The following is a 19,482-nucleotide window of genomic DNA, read 5'->3' as shown; positions in this document are numbered from 1 at the left end:
TTTTATTGCAGGTGGAGCAGATGAGGTGTCCTGTTTTGCTGCCACAGCTGCACCACATCATTTCTTCTCTGTGTACATGAATATTATTAGAATTTTTTTTTGCATTCCACCAGGTTTCTGTTATACCTGCTATATCTGTACCTCTCCAGCTATCTCTACCTTTCTACTGGGCCCTGATTGTAGAACATGTAGTGTTTCTGAGAAAGCTACCTTGGAAGTTCTGGCTTTAACCCCGTATCTAGCAACTTAAATTTGGCTTCCAGGCCTGCACAACTACTTTCCCCCAGGGGCAGACTTTGATAATTGGGTGCCCCCCCCCCAATATTTCTTACTGTCACAATAATTCCTTCCGGTACAGTTGCTTTTCTGGATCTTCTCAGAAGGTACTCGTATAAATATAGTGTTGTTTTTGTGGTGGTTGTTGTTAAGTGCCCCTCGGCTTGGCACTCTGTGCATAGGAACCGCCCACACCACCCTAATTCTGATGCTGCAGTCCCCCATATAATTTGTACCAACTCACACATCCCCAGCACTATCTACACAGCCTATCTAGATTATACGTCACATATTTTAACACTAGGCAGGTAATTTACTGCAGGTAAGCACACCCATCCCACACCCAGCTGTTTGTGTACATCAGGCTTCCTCAACCTCAGCCCTCCAGATGTTTATGGCCTACAACTCCCATGATCCCTAGCTAGCAGGACCAGTGGTCAGGGATGATGGGAATTGTAGTCTCAAAACATCCAGAGGGCTGAGGTTGAGGAAGCCTGGTGTACATAATAATCAAATTTCCCATGACTGGGAGTCCTCTGCTCCCCAGAAGGGTATCCTCAGCAGCACACAGTACCTGTTCACTCTCCAAGGAATTGATCCCTTCAGGTGCATCGTTTCCTTGTTTTTCAGAATGATGCCTTTCTTACCTGGAAAGTTGAAACGCTGAGACTGATGCATTTCTGTCACATCTCTGAAGGTCTTGCCCACCAATCAGTCTCTTTTTCTCAGCTTCTATACCCTAGATCAGCTGCCTTGACCTTAGGGGAACAAACTTAATTCCTGGGTTCCAGGAGGTCATTGCACCAAGCACACCCCGCCCCATAACTGCTGCCTAACAGGAAGATAGTTGTACACCTGTCACTCTACAGTACCCTAGTTTTCTGTCTGCATATCTCATATTTATTGGCTTTCTTTACTTGGGAGCTTGTGATTTATTAGAGATGGGGGATTGAGTGAAATAATGTGCTTGTTACACTTTGTCATCGAGGCCCTGAGACACTTTGTCAGCAAAGGTAGATAATGTTGGTTTGAACATGTAGACTAATCCTTTCTCTCTCACAGCAAGTAAGTTGCTTACACTTTCGTTGCTCTTTTTTCACTCATTTCTTGTGTGTTCCTTATCTTGAAGATAAAACTTTAGGGAAGAGAAAATAGGTAGTGATGGAGCAAATAGTTTGCAAGCAAATGTTCCCAGGTTTAGTCTCTGAAATTACCTGATAAAAGGATCAGGTAGCAGGTGATGCCATAGATTCCTCTTTGAGATCTTGTAGAACTATCAGTTAGAGAAGATAGCACTGTGTTGGTGGTCTGCATAAAACATAAATATGCAGTAAAGAGGAAAGAAGTAAAATTCGCTGTTTCTTTTCTCACGTTTCCCTTCTCCCTCTAGGAGTGATACCCCAAGACAATGCCTATTTGTATCTTAGCTTTATAACTTTTCCTCCTTGGCTGCTAGGATCAGATTAGACAGAAATAGTTGTCTGGCTCAGATGTTTGCCTTTCATAAGTCATAGTCATGATTAACCACAGTTCTGACTCCAGATGACGTGGAAAACTGTGCTTCAACATAATAAATGTGGAAGATTCTAAATTCCCAGCTATGAAGGAGGACACTCGCTTTCTCCCATTCTTCTTGTTCCAATAAACTGGTTTAACATGTTGTGCTAACATGGCTAGAGTGTGACACAGGTAAACCAGTGTTCTCTAAGTTAGCCGGTACAAATACTGAATATTTTTTAGTGACAAGCAACCTTTAGGAGCAACATGGAATGATCAGATACATCTTGAGTTTGCTTGCACAGAGGAAAAGTTGGCATGCAACCATAGCAATAAAATATCCATTCTCTCTGAAGATACTGAGTGCTTTGAAGGAGAAACAAGTTTACCCTCTAATATAAACAGAATAGCCTTTCTCAATGAGGATAGTAGAGTGAAACAGGTTGTCTATCTTGATTTATTTTATTCCTGCACAGGGGTGTGGATATGTGCCTTTGAAACAAGATTGTCTCGGCTAGAGAGGAATGTAATTAAATGTTTTGGCAATGATCAGGTTACACAGAATATTTGATTGCATATTTGATTAAGTACTATTTAGCTTTCTTTTTCTTCCTTAAATAATATATCATTTTGATTGCGTAACTGGCTTGATGTGAGTCATACACTTAAAAGGTCACATATATATGGATTGACTACAAGTACCATCTGAATAAGATTGGTATGGTAAGAAGCTCGGCATTCAATTAATTTTCTCATCTCCCCTCTCCCCCTCAATTTTCATTACACAAGTATTCTGAATTAATCTCTTGGATCTTCTTCTGGATCCAGTAGCAGCAGTGAGTACAAGCAGTATGAAGTCAGGTAATCCTGATGATGCTCAGTGTGAAAAAACTTCACCTGTGTATACCCATTTGTTCTAGCCAGGTGGCCCTGAGACTCTGCACCAGATTTCTTAGAGCTGACATGGCCACCAAAGGCTGGGGGCTTTTGTTGTGATCATACCTTAGTTATAGATTGCCCTGTTCAAGCATATTCACCTTGTGTCAGCCATACTACCCTTTAGGCAGCAGATGAAAACTGCCCTATTCTCCCCAGCTTTTGATAGGATATATAGTGATGTGGTTGTAACCTGTTTGCAGTTGCTGGTGTGTGCGCGTGTATGTATCATAACACTGTGTGATAAAATAACAGTGTTGTGTACAATGTTAAAACATGAAGCACCATTTTAAAAAAATAAAATATTGTCATTAAGGTGACTGACTAATCAAAAAAAAATTAAATAGCTTCAAAATCCTGTCGGCGTGATTTTGAAACCTCTTTTGAAAGTCAAAAGCAAGGATGTCTGACGATTTGCTGCTTGATTCATGTGCCCGACAACACTGTATTCTGGACTTCTAGTTGAGACCACTTGGGCATGTGTAACATTATAGACAAGCTGTGCTGTTTTACATTCCTCTAGCTTTGTGTCTAGCAGGTGGTGCTGTGGTCTAAACCACAGAGCCTAGGGCTTGCCAATCAGAAGGTTGGCGGTTCGAATCTCCATGACGGGGTGAGCTCCCATTGTTCGGTCCCAGCTCCTGCCCACCTATCAGTTCAAAAGCACGTCAAAGTGCAAGTAGATAAATAGGTACCACCCTGGCGGGAAGGTAAATGGCGTTTCCGTGCGCTGCTCTGGTTTGCCAGAATCATGCTGGCCCCATGACCTGGAAGATGTCTGCAGACAAAACGCTGGCTCCTTCGGCCTATAGAGCGAGATGAGCGTGGAACCCCAGAGTTGTCCGCGACTGGACCTAATGGTCAGGGGTACCTTTACCTTTATCTTTGTGTCTCACAGTGCAATCCTAACCACATCTACTCAGAAGTAAGTGCTGTTGAATTCAGTGGGGCTTACTCCCAGGAAAGTGGGGTTAGGATTGCAGCCTAAGGCATCTTGAAGACCACTGTTGGAAAAGCAGGTAAGAATTACCGCTTATTTGTCAAAGGCCTCTCCCCGCTTTATCCAAGGGAAGAGAAGAGCTCATTTCATTTTGCTTTTTTTACCGATTCAGTAAACCCACCTTATCACACACACTTGCTTCATCACTTAATTGCCTAACAGCTTCATCTGGCTTTACATAAATCATAATATTATGATGCCTTCCATATCAAGTTACAAAAGGAATTAATTGAGAACATTTTAAATGCAATCTTTTCTGGCTTCTAGATATCTTTCACATCCTTGCATGAAGCCATCCTGGCAATGGCCAGAAGGGACAAGTTGCGCTCAGTAAATACATCACACACTGTTTTTAAATACCAGTTTAAGTGGCCAAGAAGCCATGAAACTGAACCAACACTGCTAGGTTATGGAACTATTTAGATAAATTATGTAACCGCTGCATCAGACAGAATTTTGGAAGTCTCTTTTCAGGCATGCAAATCTCATTGGACCTGTCATTGAAAAGATGCAAATTATTCCAGCAGGGCTCCAATTTCAGCTATCAGAAATGCTGATGGTATTCGAACTTGGGAGTACCTAAGAACTTAATTTTGCACTTGGTCAAGATCAAAAACAGCAAAGAATCCTTGTATTTCAGCATTGCAACAGATGTGGAAGTATAGTTTAAATTTGGATTTGTTTATTTTTAAATGGTGGATACCTGTTTATTCTCAAATGTTCTCCATAATGCTAATAACCAGTGCTTTATTTCTAAAAAAATGTTTAGGGGTACTCGCATTTTCCTACTCATATTGAAATACTGCCCCTCAATGAGGCTAAACTTAGATTCACAAAATGTTTAGGGGGGTTGCGTACCCCTGCATCCCCCCAGAAAAAAGCACTGCTAATAACCTTAATAAACCAGATGCTGATTGTTCTACAGTCAGTTTTACTACTACAATAAGATTTTTCTAATTCCTAATATAGGAATTAGAATCATAGAACTATAGAGTTGGAAGGCACCACGAAGATCATCTAATCCAATCCTTCAGATGCAGGAATCTCAACTAAAGCATTCGCGACAGATGGCCATCCAACCACTGCTTAAAAACCTCCAAGGATGGAAGCCCATTCCACTGTATAGGCTTATCTGCTACTGCATGAGTGTTGCTTTGCTTACCTTCACTTTTTGAAAATCTTAAGCCACAATTTTCGTTTTTTACTTTCCCTCTTGTAGGTTTGAGAGATGCTACCGGCTCAGAAAGTGACGGTGGTGATTCAAGCAGCACGAAATCAGAAGGAGCTAATGGAGCAGCAACAATCCAACCCAAAAAGGTCAAAGGGGTTGGCTTTGGAGACATTTTTAAGGACAAACCTATAAAGCTACGTCCAAGGTCAATAGAAGTAGATAATGACTTTCTTCCAGTTGACAAGGTACAGTTTCTAACTTAATTCTTATGTGTGGACCTGCTTGGTTTCCCCCTCCCAAGTTTGGCTGTTGGGTTTGCCCTCTGCTCTGCCCAGGTCAAGAAAATGAACATTGGTTAACTGATGTGATCAATGTCATTGCCTATAAGAAATATACATCACACCAGTGATTAATTCCTTCATACACACCTGGCCTCACTAACTATAGCTGAGAGAACAAGCTTTCAATAGCTACTTTAAGATTTTACTATTATTATTATTATTATTATTATTATTATTATTATTATTATTATTATTATTATATTAATAATAATATTATTATTAAGATTATACTAATATTATTATGGGATATGGTAATTCTGTTCAGTTACACTGTCTTCAATGTTTCAGTAGTAGATAGGTAGCCGTGTTGGTCTGCCATAGTCAAAAAAAAAATAAAAATAAAAATAAAAGTAAAAATAAAAATAAAAAAAAAAAATTCCTTCCAGTAGCACCTTAAAGACCAACTAAGTTAGTTCTTGGTATGAGCTTTCGTGTGCATGCACACTTCTTCAGATAGCTGAAGAAGTATCTGAAGAAGTGTGCTGAAGAAGTGTGCTGAAGAAGTATCTGAAGAAGTGTGCATGCACACGAAAGCTCATACCAAGAACTAACTTAGTTGGTCTTTAAGGTGCTACTGGAAGGAATTTTTTTTATTTTGTCTTCAATGTGGTTTTGTACATTTTCCCCCCACCAAGCTGCAGCTATGGTGGGTTCCATAAATGAGTACCAGTGATTGGTGGGCCTGTGGAATCTTTCCTTGAAAAGTGTATTCTATAAACTTATCATGGCTCTGGACATTCCAAGTTATGGTACATATAATGCAATATGAACAGGTTGTTCCTCTTAATCTTACCATAATTCTCTATTATGTAAAGTTAAATTTATAAAGTGGTTCTTTATTTAACCTATTTTAAGGTTCTGCTACTTACGTACAAAGCCCTAAATAACTGGACCCAGCCAGGGCTCTACAGTCAGCTGATGAAACATGGTTAGTTTTGCCACAGCCTGATAATTTATTATTTAGGCAAGCATTTCCCTGAACTGAATTTCTGATTTTATTAACTGACTTTTTCTTTTTAAAACGGTTTTAATTGTCATGCTTTTTAATCACTTGTTTTAGTGTATATTTTAATCAAGGATGTTCTGGTATTGAGTGGTATCATTATTGTTTAACCATGTATTGATTTATAGGTGTAAAATACTTAGAAACCATTTTGGCATGCAGGTGGTATATAAATTAATAATTGATTATTTCATAATGGTACCTCGCAAGACAAAAAACTCGCTAGACGAAAGGGTTTTTTGTTTTTTGAGCTGCTTCACAAGACGATTTTCCCTATGGGCTTGCCTCGCAAGACGGAAACGTCTTGCAAGTTTGTTTCCTTTTTCTTAACACCGTTAATACAGTTGCGACTTGACTTCGAGGAGCAACTCATAGAACGCGGTGTGGTAGCCTTTTTTGAGGTTTTTAAAGACTTTGGTGATTTTTGAAGCTTTTCCAAAACTTTCCCGACACCGTGCTTCGCAAGACGAAAAAAATCGCAAGACGACAAAACTCGCGGAACGAATTAATTTCGTCTTGCGAGGCACCACTGTATGGTAGTTTTGCATTGGCAACTAGATGATCAGTCTGAGCGACTCTTCAGGTCATTGATGTTTTAACTACATAGTTATGTGGAAGTTCTGGTTTCAATCTAAGGATTAACTAACACTAGCTAAATGGTCTCTCTCTTAAAAAAAGAAAGAAAGAAATACAATTATCCTGCCTGAGAGTCCTACACTTCAGTTGATAGGCTTGTGGGTAGAGTGTACTTAATCCATTTGCTGTGTGGGAATGAGATTAAAAGCATGCTGATGAGTGTGTGTGTGTGTGTATGTGTGTCTTTTAAAGAAATAACTCTGTAGATGTGCTAAAAATCTATTTATAAGGTTTACATATGTGTGTATGTAGTCTGGTCAGTTTCCGAATGAGCCAACTTCACATTGTGGGTTTTGATACTATCTTGTTTCACTCAGAAGAATTTGTTTTAAATCACTGTCTGAGGTTGCTAAAAAAACAGTGAGCCTTGATTGTTTGAAACCAAAACTAATACAGTGGTACCTCGGGTTACATACACTTCAGGTTACATACGCTTCAGGTTACAGACTCCGCTAACCGAGAAATAGTGCTTCAGGTTAAGAACTTTGCTTCAGGATGAGAACAGAAATTGTGCTCCGGCGTTGCGGCGGCAGCAGGAAGCCCCATTAGCTAAAGTGGTGCTTCAGGTTATGAACAGTTTCAGGTTAAGTATGGACCTCCGGAACAAATTAAGTACTTAACCTGAGGTACCACTATACTGCAGTCCTTCTCCTGGGCTCCTGGGCTCACAGGAAGGTGGGAGCTCTTGACCTGAGGCTTTACTCATGGTCATTGCAACTTAAGCATGTTCCACTAAACTATTGTTTAGTGTGTCATGTGAGACCAACCATTTTGTTACATAATCTATTTTCATTCTTAACCAGCTTCACTTTCATTTTATCTGGATCTAACTTTAATCTGTTCCTTTGACCACAGCCTCCAATAACTGGTTTAATATACTCTCAAGCCCCTACCACATGATTGTGCTCCATTCCTCCCATCCAACAGCCAATATTAGCCAATATTTGTAAAAATTTAAACTAAACTCAACTGAAATCCTCCTTCTCTGTAACAAGGAAAGAAGCACACAAACCCCAGAAGTCCTTTCCTTGGGCTCCTTGGGCCTCATCCGTGCAGCACTAAACCATAGTTTAGCTAGAGAACAAACCATCTGTATTAGTTCCTAATGTTCACTTTTCTTTCAAAATCCCTTTTTCTCACATCAAATTGATTATTAGGTTCCTACCACTCCTTCAAATGCACTTAAGGGCCACTTGGCTTACAAAATCTCTTTTTGCAGCAAATTGATTTTTTATCATATTCATATCACTCCTGAAATTTCATATGCTCTTAAGGGCTACTTGGTGCTGTCTAGAGTTTATGGGATTTTCTAACAGTAGGCATTTCACTTCTGCTTGCACACATCTTAAGAAAAGATCAATAAAATCGATTTCTATACGATAGAATTACATGATGAATAATAGCTTTAAAGTGAGGTATATTTTCCCTTTCCGACATGAAAACTGCGCCAGCACTCTCAATAAATGTTCTCTTTTCTATTTATAACAGTCTAACTATACAAACAGAATCCTGTTCATGTTCCTTAAATGATGATGATGAGTCTTGGAAAGCAAACAACTCTTCCAAGAATTTCCTTTTCTAAGAGATCATTGTACCCTCTTGTGCAAAGCTGATTTTACAAACCAGCGCATGTTGTGAAACTACTTTTAGACCAGAGGTTTGGAGAAGTAGTTGATTATTGCAAAGGAACACTGTACAATTGTTAGTTCAGCAGTAAGTTTTAGAAATATTTGTCTTTACTGTCAAAAGAATATCAGGTATAACTCAGTGGAGATCTGGTTTTTAATTTAAACAAAAACCTGAATATGTGTGTGCAGTCATTCTCATTTAGTATATGATCACATGAGTGGGGTTCACAAGCTCTATTTAGCATAACTGTCAGTGGAAATGGATAGCAAAGTAGGGTGTGATGTCTGATAAAAGAAAGGGTGCCACTTGAACTGCTATGAGATTCAACACCATAACAATTCCCCATCTTAGTTTATAGACAAAAACAGATTCTTGAAACAGTAACTGCAGTCTACTATCCATGACGCTGCTCACTTTACAAGAGTCAAGGACCAGATGTTATGAAAATATGTCCATTTCATTGAAGTTGATGTGTTGGACTACTTCAGAAGACACCCCCCCCCCCCCGTTTCCAAAAATCTGTGTTTGAGGTGACAGAAATTGCAGGGGTGAAAATTGACAAGCAGTTGTGGCACATGTACCACTGCTCCTGCTCAAAGACCACAAATTTAGATGAAAAAATGCTCTTGGAAAACGTGAGTACTAGGATTAAAACAGTAGATAATACAGTTGCTTCTGATTTACTTTATCAGTTCCTCTATCTTAACAGTTATTTTACAAGAATAGCAGCTTAGAAAACCAATCTTATCCATTGAGCAATTATTTTAGAGTGTTTTATCAGAAAATGACTTTGTTCAGCACCTTCTCCCTCCAGCATTCATTTGAGTTGAAATGTAGGTATGTGTCACTGTAGTGGTAAGAGGATCTGCCACAATGAGAGCCCATGATTGGTTTTCCTACATAGAAAAGTTAATGTGAAAGAGAAAAAGCAGGATGAGAATCAGACTGTACTGCTCTAGTTTTCTTCATAGATTCAAGGATCATCTAGTCCAAGTGGATCTCTCTCTCTCTCTCTCTCTCTCTCTCTCTCTCTCTCTCTCTCTCACACACACACACACACACACACACACACACATTATTTCTCCATCCTTCATCCTTCAACCAACTCCAGAGGTTGCCAACAGCAGAGGGCATCGTAAGAGTAAGTTTCACTATGATAGTTTGCCTAGTATATAATTACACAGACCAGGGATGGGAATTAGATCCAGCCAGCAGGCCAGATCCTTATCTCCTCCACACCCCCATGAGCCTTGTTTAACAGGTGGGTAGGGCCACCCACCTGTCAATCACATCACAATGATATCAGGTATCCCATTTTTGCATAGCACTGTGCACAGAAGCCCCGACAATCAGATCTTGCACAGTGCTGTGCAGCTTGCCAGCTGCAAAGATCAGCTGACCGTTGGGGCTTGCACAACACTGTGCACAGAGGTCCTGATGGTCAGCTGACTGTCAGCACTTACATAGATTGGATGTTGTCCACGGATGAGAGAGACCAGCATTCTGGTTTAGTGTTGTGTTTTTGTTTTGGTGGTAGTTGCTCACTGTTTCTCCCACTTTCCCAAATAAACTTCTAAAATGAGTTTCTGGGTTGTACTGGTTTCTGGTTTCTGTTTGATTCCCCCCATGTTGTTTTGACCTTTGGGCTATACTGCTGTTTTAAAGTGCCTTGGAGAACAGGAGGGATGATGGGCTGAAATTATCAGGCAGCGACTATTTGTCTGGACTCCCTTCTCCCCAGTAGATTACAGTATGGCAGTGGGAGTCCTACAGTCCTTGCCCTAGGTGACAATAAGTGGTGGCAGTGGAAAGAAAGAAGTGAGACAGCCCACAGTGTAAGTGAGCTATTCTACAGGGTTGGTGCTGGAGTGGGAAGCTACAAGGATTTCACAGAATATATCTAATCCAAGGCTGGCAATTTATCCAGTGGAGTTCTTAAGCATTTGGAGTTCTGAAAATGTAGTACAGTTATTTTTAAGAACAAGCTACTGGAAAACTAGAAGGCTAGACTTTAGTTGTTTCCAAATGGTGTATTCCATCAGTTGCTTGAACTGAAACTCATCGTTTAGGAAACTGGGCTTGGTGACTCAGTGTGGGTGGCTTCTTGCCTGGTGTGAGTCAAATCTGAACCTGTTCCACTGCATAGTTTCAGCTGAGCATATTGATGTCTGTGTGACAAATTAGTCCAGGGTTGTAATTATTTCTGTTGATTAAATGTTCAGTGTTCCCCTTCCTAGGGCATAAGTAAACATGATTGGCAGCACTGATCAAATTGTTATTGCGTGCATTTAAACATGGTCTGTTTTCAATCAGGGTATTATTCTTCACCAGTTTGGTCTCCTAACATTTACCTTTAGTGCATTATGCATACCTTGGTATTTCCATGTTTTCTCTTATAGTAGCACTACAGAAGCCACATCTATCATCTAGTATACAATGTAACATAATTAACATTTATAATGCACTTCCTTGTTCCTTTCAGTCGCTCTTCATAGAAACTCCCTGACCCCAGTACAAAAACATTCCCAGGAACATAGATATTTGATCATTTTTTTTAAAAAATAACATTTTATAAAATTAAAATAAGGTATTCTTCTCTGGATTCATTTCTGGATGCCTTTTTTTAAAAAAAAGTACTTTATCTTTAGTTCTGAAAATTATACCCTCCGCTCCTCATGCTGTCTGTTCTGCTTCTCTGTATGTGTTGTCAGAAGAAGCCCGGGGTTTTTATATTTGCTTTTCTCTCTCTGGAAAGGAGAGAAAACCACTGCCTCGCAAGAAGCAAACTGCAAGAAGTTCCAGGTTTCCTGTCAAGTAAACAACTGTGAGCTTTGTTTCCTCATAGCTCACATTAGCCTTAAAGTGTGACTCAGTTTTAGGCTTGGCCTCCCAGTCTTAGTGAGCTCAGCACTTCCAAGGAAGTGGGAGGACTCCTCTTGCTGCTCTTGAACGCTTACTATAATCTCTAGAAAGGCAGCTTTACTTCACAATGGGAGAAGAGGTATGTCTTTCTTATTTTTAAAAAAGAACTTCTTCGTTTATTTCTGCAACTGTATTCTAAGTCATGTAATGTAGAGCACAGATGTTTGGCAACAAGAGCCTTTGCCTGTATCATGGCTTAAAAATGATGTGTTAGAAGTGAGAGACTTTTCACTGAAAGCAGCTCCATCTGTGTTTGTGAAGAAATAAGTAACATATTAAAATAAGTGGCTCCTCTACAGAGGCAGAACGTCCTGGAACTCTCTGGCAGCCTCTTCTCTCCCCCCCCCCCTTTGATCAGTAAATGTACACAGATGTTTTACGATATTCTCATTTTGGTGTGAGTTTTTTAACTGTCTTTAATATTGTTATTCAGTTAACTTGTACTATCTCTATGGAAGGCATAGAGTTATGTGCTTACAGTGGTACCTCGGGTTAAGTACTTAATTCGTTCCGGAGGTCCGTTCTTAACCTGAAACTGTTCTTAACCTGAAGCACCACTTTAGCTAATGGGGCCTCCCGCTGCTGCTGCGCCGCCAGAGCACGATTTCTGTTCTCATCCTGAAGCAAAGTTCTTAACCTGCAGCACTATTTCTGGGTTAGCAGAGTCTGTAACCTGAAGCATATGTAACCTGAAGTGTATGTAACCCGAGGTACCACTGTATTTTATTATTTAAAAAAAAGGGAAAGAAAAAGAAAGGATAGGGAAGGAAGTCCACTTCCAAAATAACATATTTGTTCCTGTTATTTGTTCTTCCAGAAAAAGATTATTATTTCTGGTTATAATATCATCACTATTTTGGTTAAAATATCATCACTTATTAGACTTACATCGGAAACCCATTTTGGTAAATGCCATTTTTAAGATGTTGAGAGTTTGTGTAATTATACGAAACAGTTGCCTTGAGTTACAAACTTTATTATTTGCCAACTTTGTAATATATTTGTGTATCTATACGTTTCTAATCTTCGTATTTTTGATAAGCAGTTGTCTGTCACTTCTGTTTAAACATGGAATGAAGCTACATAGCTCCCTAAATAAATGTATCAACTTAGCATGTGCCGTGGGTCTTCCTGTACGTAAGGGAACAATAGAGAACAAGAAAGAGTTAGATGGAGGGACAGTATTTTTATAGCTCGCTGAAATGTCTGTGGTATTTTGGACATATTTTGAAGTGCAACTCAACATACGCTCAGTCCTACTTTATCGAAGTAAACACTGCTAATTTGTAACAACAACAACAACAACAACAACAACAACAACAACAACACAAACAGACACAATTCACCTGGAACCACTCCTTCTACAGGCAAGCTCTGTTAAAATGAAGAGTGTACCTATCTATGCCTTTCCCATCTTGCTTCATTTAAAAGAGGTCTGTGCAAAAGGTTCCTGGTGGATTGTGTTCAGAAACATTGAGTTGAGATCTTCATTCTCACTGCACTGATAATGTGGGAAAAGTGGAGTAATCGTAATAACATCCATTGATGTTTCAACTTGGACCTGCTCAAATGAAACTCCGTACATTGGTACCTCGGGTTACATACCCTTCAGGTTACATATGCATCAGGTTACAGAGTCGGCTAACCCATAAATAGTACCTTGGGTTAAGAACTTTGCTTCAGGATGAGAACAGAAATTTTGCTCCGGCGGCGCAGCGGCAGCGGGAGGCCCCATTAGCTAAAGTGGTGCTTCAGGTTAAGAACAGTTTCAGGTTAAGAACGGACCTCCGGAACGAATTAAGTACTTAACCCGAGGTACCACTTTAAGCGCATGAAACTCTATGCCTTCCATAGAGATAGTACAAGTTAACTGAATAACAATATTAAAGACAAGTACCACTGTAATCGTTGTGGTACAGTTTTCAGCTCTGGACTTCTACTGCAGCAATATGGCTATACAATGAGGGTCCCAGTCCTTGCACACAAGCCCAGTTGCTCCCTTGTCATCCTCTTCATAGACATGTTGTAGAGGAATATTAAGATAACTTCTTAGACATCTGAAGTTCATATTGCACATTTCAGAGCAGCTGACAGATTCTCAGCAGTTCTTACTCCTTTTCATAGCCAATGGAAGAAGCTAACTCTTGGATGAGTCTGGAAAATGTGTGGGCTGCCTGTTTACTTTTTCACTGTTCATTAATGTTACAAATTCACACAGATGTTATTTTATATATATATATAAAACCTCTAGCATGTGCACGCAGACATATACAAATCCCACAGGCAGGGAGTGATGCGGAGAGGAGGAAACTGTATTGGAGGTGGGCAGGGGAGCATCCTACCCCAGGGGAAAAACAGAACCAGAGGAAAGGGGAAATAGAGAAGTAAGCAGATGGAAGAGATGGAATGAATGAGTGTGTGTATGTTTGAGTGCAAACATCATGCCCTTTGAAGGCATATTCAACACAGTATATGGTTGACATGAATAAGTTTAGGCAGAAAAGTGTTCTGATTCTAAACTCTTAAGTGGAATCAATCCACTTCAATTTCAGTAGAATTTATTTTCAATGAAACATGCTGCGGGTCACTAAATTACTGCATGAAATAGCATTTTTGAAATATTGGACCAAGGGTCACCACTGAATACCAGTCAGAGAGAAAAATAGACCATTGATACATTGGATGTGCTGCATAGCGGCTGTTGAAGTTTTAGATTTGAAGTTGTTCCTTACCTTTCATGATTTTTTAAGGGATTGTTGAAGTGTTGTTTTGCTCTTTCGAAGTTTCTGTTTGATATTTTATTGTATTTCACTTCAGTTGTATAGTCCCAGGTTCATTCAGTTTTAAATAGCAGAGTTGTATTATATTATCTACTTTTTTTGGATTGCCATCTCCCCATACTTCACCCACAACAGGCTTATTTTTACCATAGTCACTTTGGATGACTGCTACTAGATCCATTTTAGTCAAGTTTCAAGACTGGTCTTAGAAAAGAAATTGGCTTTGCCATTTTAGTAGATTTCCTTTGGCAGCAGATAAACTGGGAGACCATTCTAATTTTACTGGATTTTAGTACCATCAGCCATGGGCTATGTGGCAATTTTGGGAGAGGATACATTTATTGCTCTGCAGTGGTTCCATTCCTACATGACATGCAAATTTCAGAACCTAGTTTTAGAAGACTCCTGTTCTGGCCCATAAGCATTACCTTGTGGAGTTCCACAGGGTACTTACCTTGTGTCCTGTAACTAATGGAGCTTGTTGTTTCAGAGCCTTCAGTATCCTGATGACATTCTATTATCTATCCTTTTCTTCAAATCCTGTTGAGAATGCAGTCCCTGAATTGTTGAATCAATAGCATGCTGCATTGAGTTTTGTTAGCATCCATTTGTCTGGAGAGAGACAATAGAGTACACTTCTGGGGGTGAAGTCAAACTGCTGCGTTTGCAGCACTGAAGTTACCTCCCCAGGGCGCAAGTCTGGGCAGTGTGTATGGAGGTCCTTGGCTGCCCAGCTGACAAGACACTTCCTCTGCCTCACTGATGTGGTCCAAGGGAAAGCAGAGCAATGTATTTGGCACCAGTTTGCCTGCAGGAGTTGTCAGAATGAGATGTGCAAGGCGCCATCCAACTTAGGGACTCCACTCCGGAAATGGGTAGGGTTTACTCCTGAGCCTTTTCTTCTACCCAGATATATCCTGCAAGGCAGTGGAGGTTTAGGATCAGGGTTTTCCTTCTCCTAGATGGGCTACCTTCCCAGGTTGACGAGCCCCATCTGCCCTTCACTTCCCTCAGCTGCACATGCAAAAACTGCCATCTTAACTGTTGGACCCACTACTGGTCTCGTCTTCTCAATCCAAAAGAGACTTTATTCGTATGCAGGGGAAGTCCGTTGCCCACTGAGGTTTTGAGACCCATTGGCTACCCTCACCTGGTTTAGCTGGTCAGTCAAAGCCATTTCCTGGGGTGTTGCAGAGGCTGTTGCATGCTGACAGCTTCTAGGAGCCACAGGCAAGAGCTGAGTGCAGAGTGAGGACCAAAGGTAGATAACCTGTCCCAGAAGAAACACAATGTGTCCCTCAACAGAAGTACTACCCCTCGCCTAACACCCTATACACCCCTATGCTTCAGCCAAGTTATAAGTTATGACAGTTGGTGAGATAATGAACCATACAATACACTATTGCCATTCACATAGCAACACTTTGCACATATTTTGTTGCAGGAGATAGCAGAGTTCCCTTTTTAGGAGAGTGTGATTATTTTCCCAACCAGAACTTTTTTCTCATGTTCCTTTCACACTGCGGTACCTGTTGTGCTATGGAACTAAGGATTTTTGATCAATACATCAGCATGGTGCAGAAAATTTCGCAGGAGTGGTGTGACACAACTATGAACATCGTTGTTACTACTCCACCGTTTCCACCCAAGCATGCTTGTGTTCCCTCAAGGTTCAGCCATGAAAATGGCAGGAGATAACTGTAACTTCCATTATGTTCCAATAGATTTTTGGAAGTGGTTTTTTTCATTGTGTGAAAGCTCAAATATAATGTGGGAAATAACAGGAAATCGTTGGAGAAACAGAGCAAACCGCCATGTGAATGAAGGCTCAGTTTCCTCTGCTTGCTGAATAACATGTGACTGTGTCATAGGAGTTACATGTGGGTTCGGAGGGATATTACTTGAAAATATACTTCTCTGCGCATGGATGGATGAGCAGTCCCTAGAGCATCCCCTGGAGCAACAATAGCTTTTTGCTGTCTGTGCTAGCAAATGCAAGATGCTTCTTTAACCACCTTTAAGCCTTCTTTAAAATAAAAAAAGTCAGTGCATTATAGGAGCTTATAACTGAAAGTTTGGGGAGCAAGTAAGATGACAGTAAATATTTTGGGAGGATTACCTGCAGCTCTTTACTGCTTCTTGTAGTCTTCTATGGGCTCACCAAAAAAAGAAGTTAGATTAGCAACGATTAGCATTAGTAACATGCTTAAGGCACTTCTCTGCTGTATTAGTGTTGTCAGATTTTCAGTTCTGCAGATTTCCTCCCACGTTGTGCAGGCTTCCAAATGTTATGAAATGTGACTCCAAGCAACAAAGCATGCACGTGCACAAGCAAAATCCCCAGGTGTGTTGTAGTGGCATATGCTATGTGTGTGAAGGAAGACATCCCACGGCTCAGTTATACATTTTACTTAGAAAAAGGCCCGTTTTGATGTGAATGTGTCAGGCATGTGAATAATAGGCGTGACTGTTGATGCAACAACTAGTTTGACAGTAAGATTCTAGTTCTGCTTGTTTCTGTACACCTCTGTAAACAAAAAGCTAGGCAATATCTCTGAAACTCCAGTGATGTGTAATTTGCAAAATGATGTAGGTTTAATTAGAATCGTTATTATTGGGTGTTGACAGTTTGCAGCATATTCCATATTTTTTGCATCAGTTTAGGAAATCCAAGCAATCCAAGAGCTTTTGATTTATGTTTTATTTATTTCATTTAATTTTCTGATCTTTTTGGTTTTGCTTCTTTATTGGGGAGCAATGGAGAGTGTAATGTACTGACTGGGCTTCTCCTTTTCTTCCTTTAACTTTGTGTCATTGGCATTCTTGTTCGTCTGTGATTTTAATAAGATTTGCTCTGCTTGTTCTGACGGCATCTGCTCTGCCTGAATTGCTGCTGTCCCCTTCCTGCATCCCACCATCATCTGGATAGATAAATCTCAGTAGAACCTCCTGAGTGGAAGAAGTTTACATTTCTTAACCATAAGCAATAATTGAGAGATTAGCAAACTAAAACAGACAAGAGGATGATGGTTATAATTTTTTATATACCACTTATATGCCAAAATGGCTTTTGAGACTATCTCTCTAGTACATAATTTTGGAACAATACAGACCAACTTTTTCTAATACAGTGGTGCCCCGCAAGATGAATGCCTCGCAAGACGGAAAACTCGCTAGACGAAAGAGTTTTCCGTTTTGGAGGTGCTTCGCAAAACGAATTTCCTATGGGCTTGCTTCGCAAGACGACAATGTCTTGCGAGTTCCTGCTGGTTTTTTCCCCTCCCCCCTTTTTCTAAGCCGCTAAGCCGCTTATCAGCTGATCCGATCAGCAGATAAGCCGCTAAAAGCCGCTAATAGCGCTAATCCGCTAATCCTTCAATGGGCTTGCTTCACAAGATGAAAAAACTGCTAGACGAAGAGAATCACAGAACGGATTCTTTTCGTCTTGCGAGGCACCACTGTATAAGAGAAAAGGATTTGTTGCAGTTGTCATAAAAAAACCCCTGTGTGAAATGCTTCACTCGTGAAATGAAGTTACAAGAAACCAGGCAGAGGGCCTTCTTGGTTGTGGCGCCCACCCTGTGGATGGGATGAGCATGGGCAATTGTTGGGGCGAGCAAGTGCGGAGATTGTTCTCCTTGCTTGCCCCAGCCACCACCTGGCTCCAGCGGTGGCAGGGCATGGCGGCCCCTTCAATATGTGGGGGTGTTCTGCCCCTTGCCAAAAAATATTGGGGGAGTGGAAGCCCCCTCCGCCCATTATACCTGGCACCACTGGGTGCTGTAATTCACAATGGTGACCACAGGGGGAGTGCACTCTCTGGTGGACATGGGTACCTTTGCTCCACACAACGGGAAGTCAGTTGTGCAGATTTCATTGTCTATGCTAATTCTACAGTGGTTCATTAGCAAAGTGTAGTGGGAACAACATATGAGGACCAAAGCACCCTCTTTGTGTGTAAAGTTCATTCAGTACTCTCTGCCTGAGAGCAGACTTCCACATGCTGCTTCTAACATTTTTTTCCAAAGCATATAGTTGCTTGTATATTTGAACAATGCAAACATGACTGGAAGTCTCAATTTGGCAGATTCTCAATATGATTTGGAAGTTTGGTTGATAATTGATTCTCATTGTTCTTATATTCTGTATCTAACCTATGCTAAATGAAGTTATAGTTTGGGGCTGGGTTAATCCAGTGGACTCAATATATGTCAATTCACTGCCAATTGTCGGCCCGTCATGTGTGCAGCATCTGCTATTCATATGATAAAGCTTTGTGTACTGCATACTTACATTTTAAGTTGCATTGAAAAAGCTTACATATTGTGATTGGTCAGTGGCCACTGTGAGAGCAGGATGCTGGCCAAATTCCTCTTATGAGTGCGCATGACTAGCTGAGAACAGAGAGCTGCTCAACCTAGGCATTAATTTCAAGCCTCTGACACAGGCCTGATGGTTGTGTTCACTGCTCTCAAAGTACAATTTGATTTAATGTAGACTACAGTATATATGTCAGAAAACAACTGTTGTTGATTTAGGACTGGTACTCCCAGAAATTTCAGAGACTAACTAGACTTGATGTGAGCAAAAAATAAGTAGACAGATGATAATCACTGCACCCCAATTTCATTAAAGTTTTAGAGACAAATGATTAAAATACAATATTGGCCAAAGGGTATTATTTGCCATTTCTTCATTAGGTTAGTAGTATTTCAATCTAATGCATAAAGGTTCTAATTCTCTCTTCTGTGCTATTTTCTGTTAGGGTGTGAAACCTAAGACGCTGGCAAGTTAGCAATGTCATGTGACTTTAAGTAGTCAAGCTCGTTAAGTTGTTAAGTTGTTAAGTTGCTCAGTATATAAAGAGTGTTTGTTTTCTCTGTGTTTGGGGCGTGAAGCAAAAATGTCCGAAAGCTCCGGAGGTGTTTCTGTTATCTTTCTGCAATAAACCTGTCTTTGGAAAGACAGGCTTCCCTGTGTCGTTATTTCTTTGCTGCTGAGACTCTGAAGCCTTGTACTGCAACAAGAATCTCTGCACTGGACTTAATTAATACTCTGCAAAGAGAGCTGTTGCTGGTGGCGCAGCGGAAGCGTTTACTGGACCAGTACAGAAACTCTCTTAGGTTATGGATCCTTCTACGTTTCTACAGCTGTATTGTGTGCAGAGAAAGTGAAAGCAGCTTTCGGATGAGAGAAGACCGGCTTGGTCGTAAATCCAGCTCTTAAAGGAACTGAGAGGCTGCAGAAAATTGAGAGAGCTGCGTAAGTGAAGATTTACAGCTTCATTAGCT

At 40.5% G+C, this 19,482-nt stretch overlaps 1 protein-coding gene across 4 annotated transcripts in view; it reads left to right on the top strand.

Moving 5' to 3' along the window:
* The window catches only part of SH3KBP1 (SH3 domain containing kinase binding protein 1), a 155,255-nt gene that overhangs the window by 88,886 nt on the left and 46,887 nt on the right, over positions 1-19,482 (top strand). For all 4 annotated transcript variants that reach the window (XM_081199444.1, XM_081199446.1, XM_081199445.1 and 1 more), the window contains one exon: positions 4,929-5,125. In XM_081199444.1, coding sequence (XP_081055570.1) covers positions 4,929-5,125 — 197 coding nt within the window. The remainder of the gene's footprint in view (positions 1-4,928; positions 5,126-19,482) is intronic.

Source organism: Podarcis bocagei (assembly GCF_964188305.1).
Source record: "Podarcis bocagei genome assembly, chromosome: 6".
NCBI lineage: Eukaryota > Metazoa > Chordata > Lepidosauria > Squamata > Lacertidae > Podarcis > Podarcis bocagei.
This window is presented reverse-complemented; position numbering and strand designations above follow the sequence as displayed.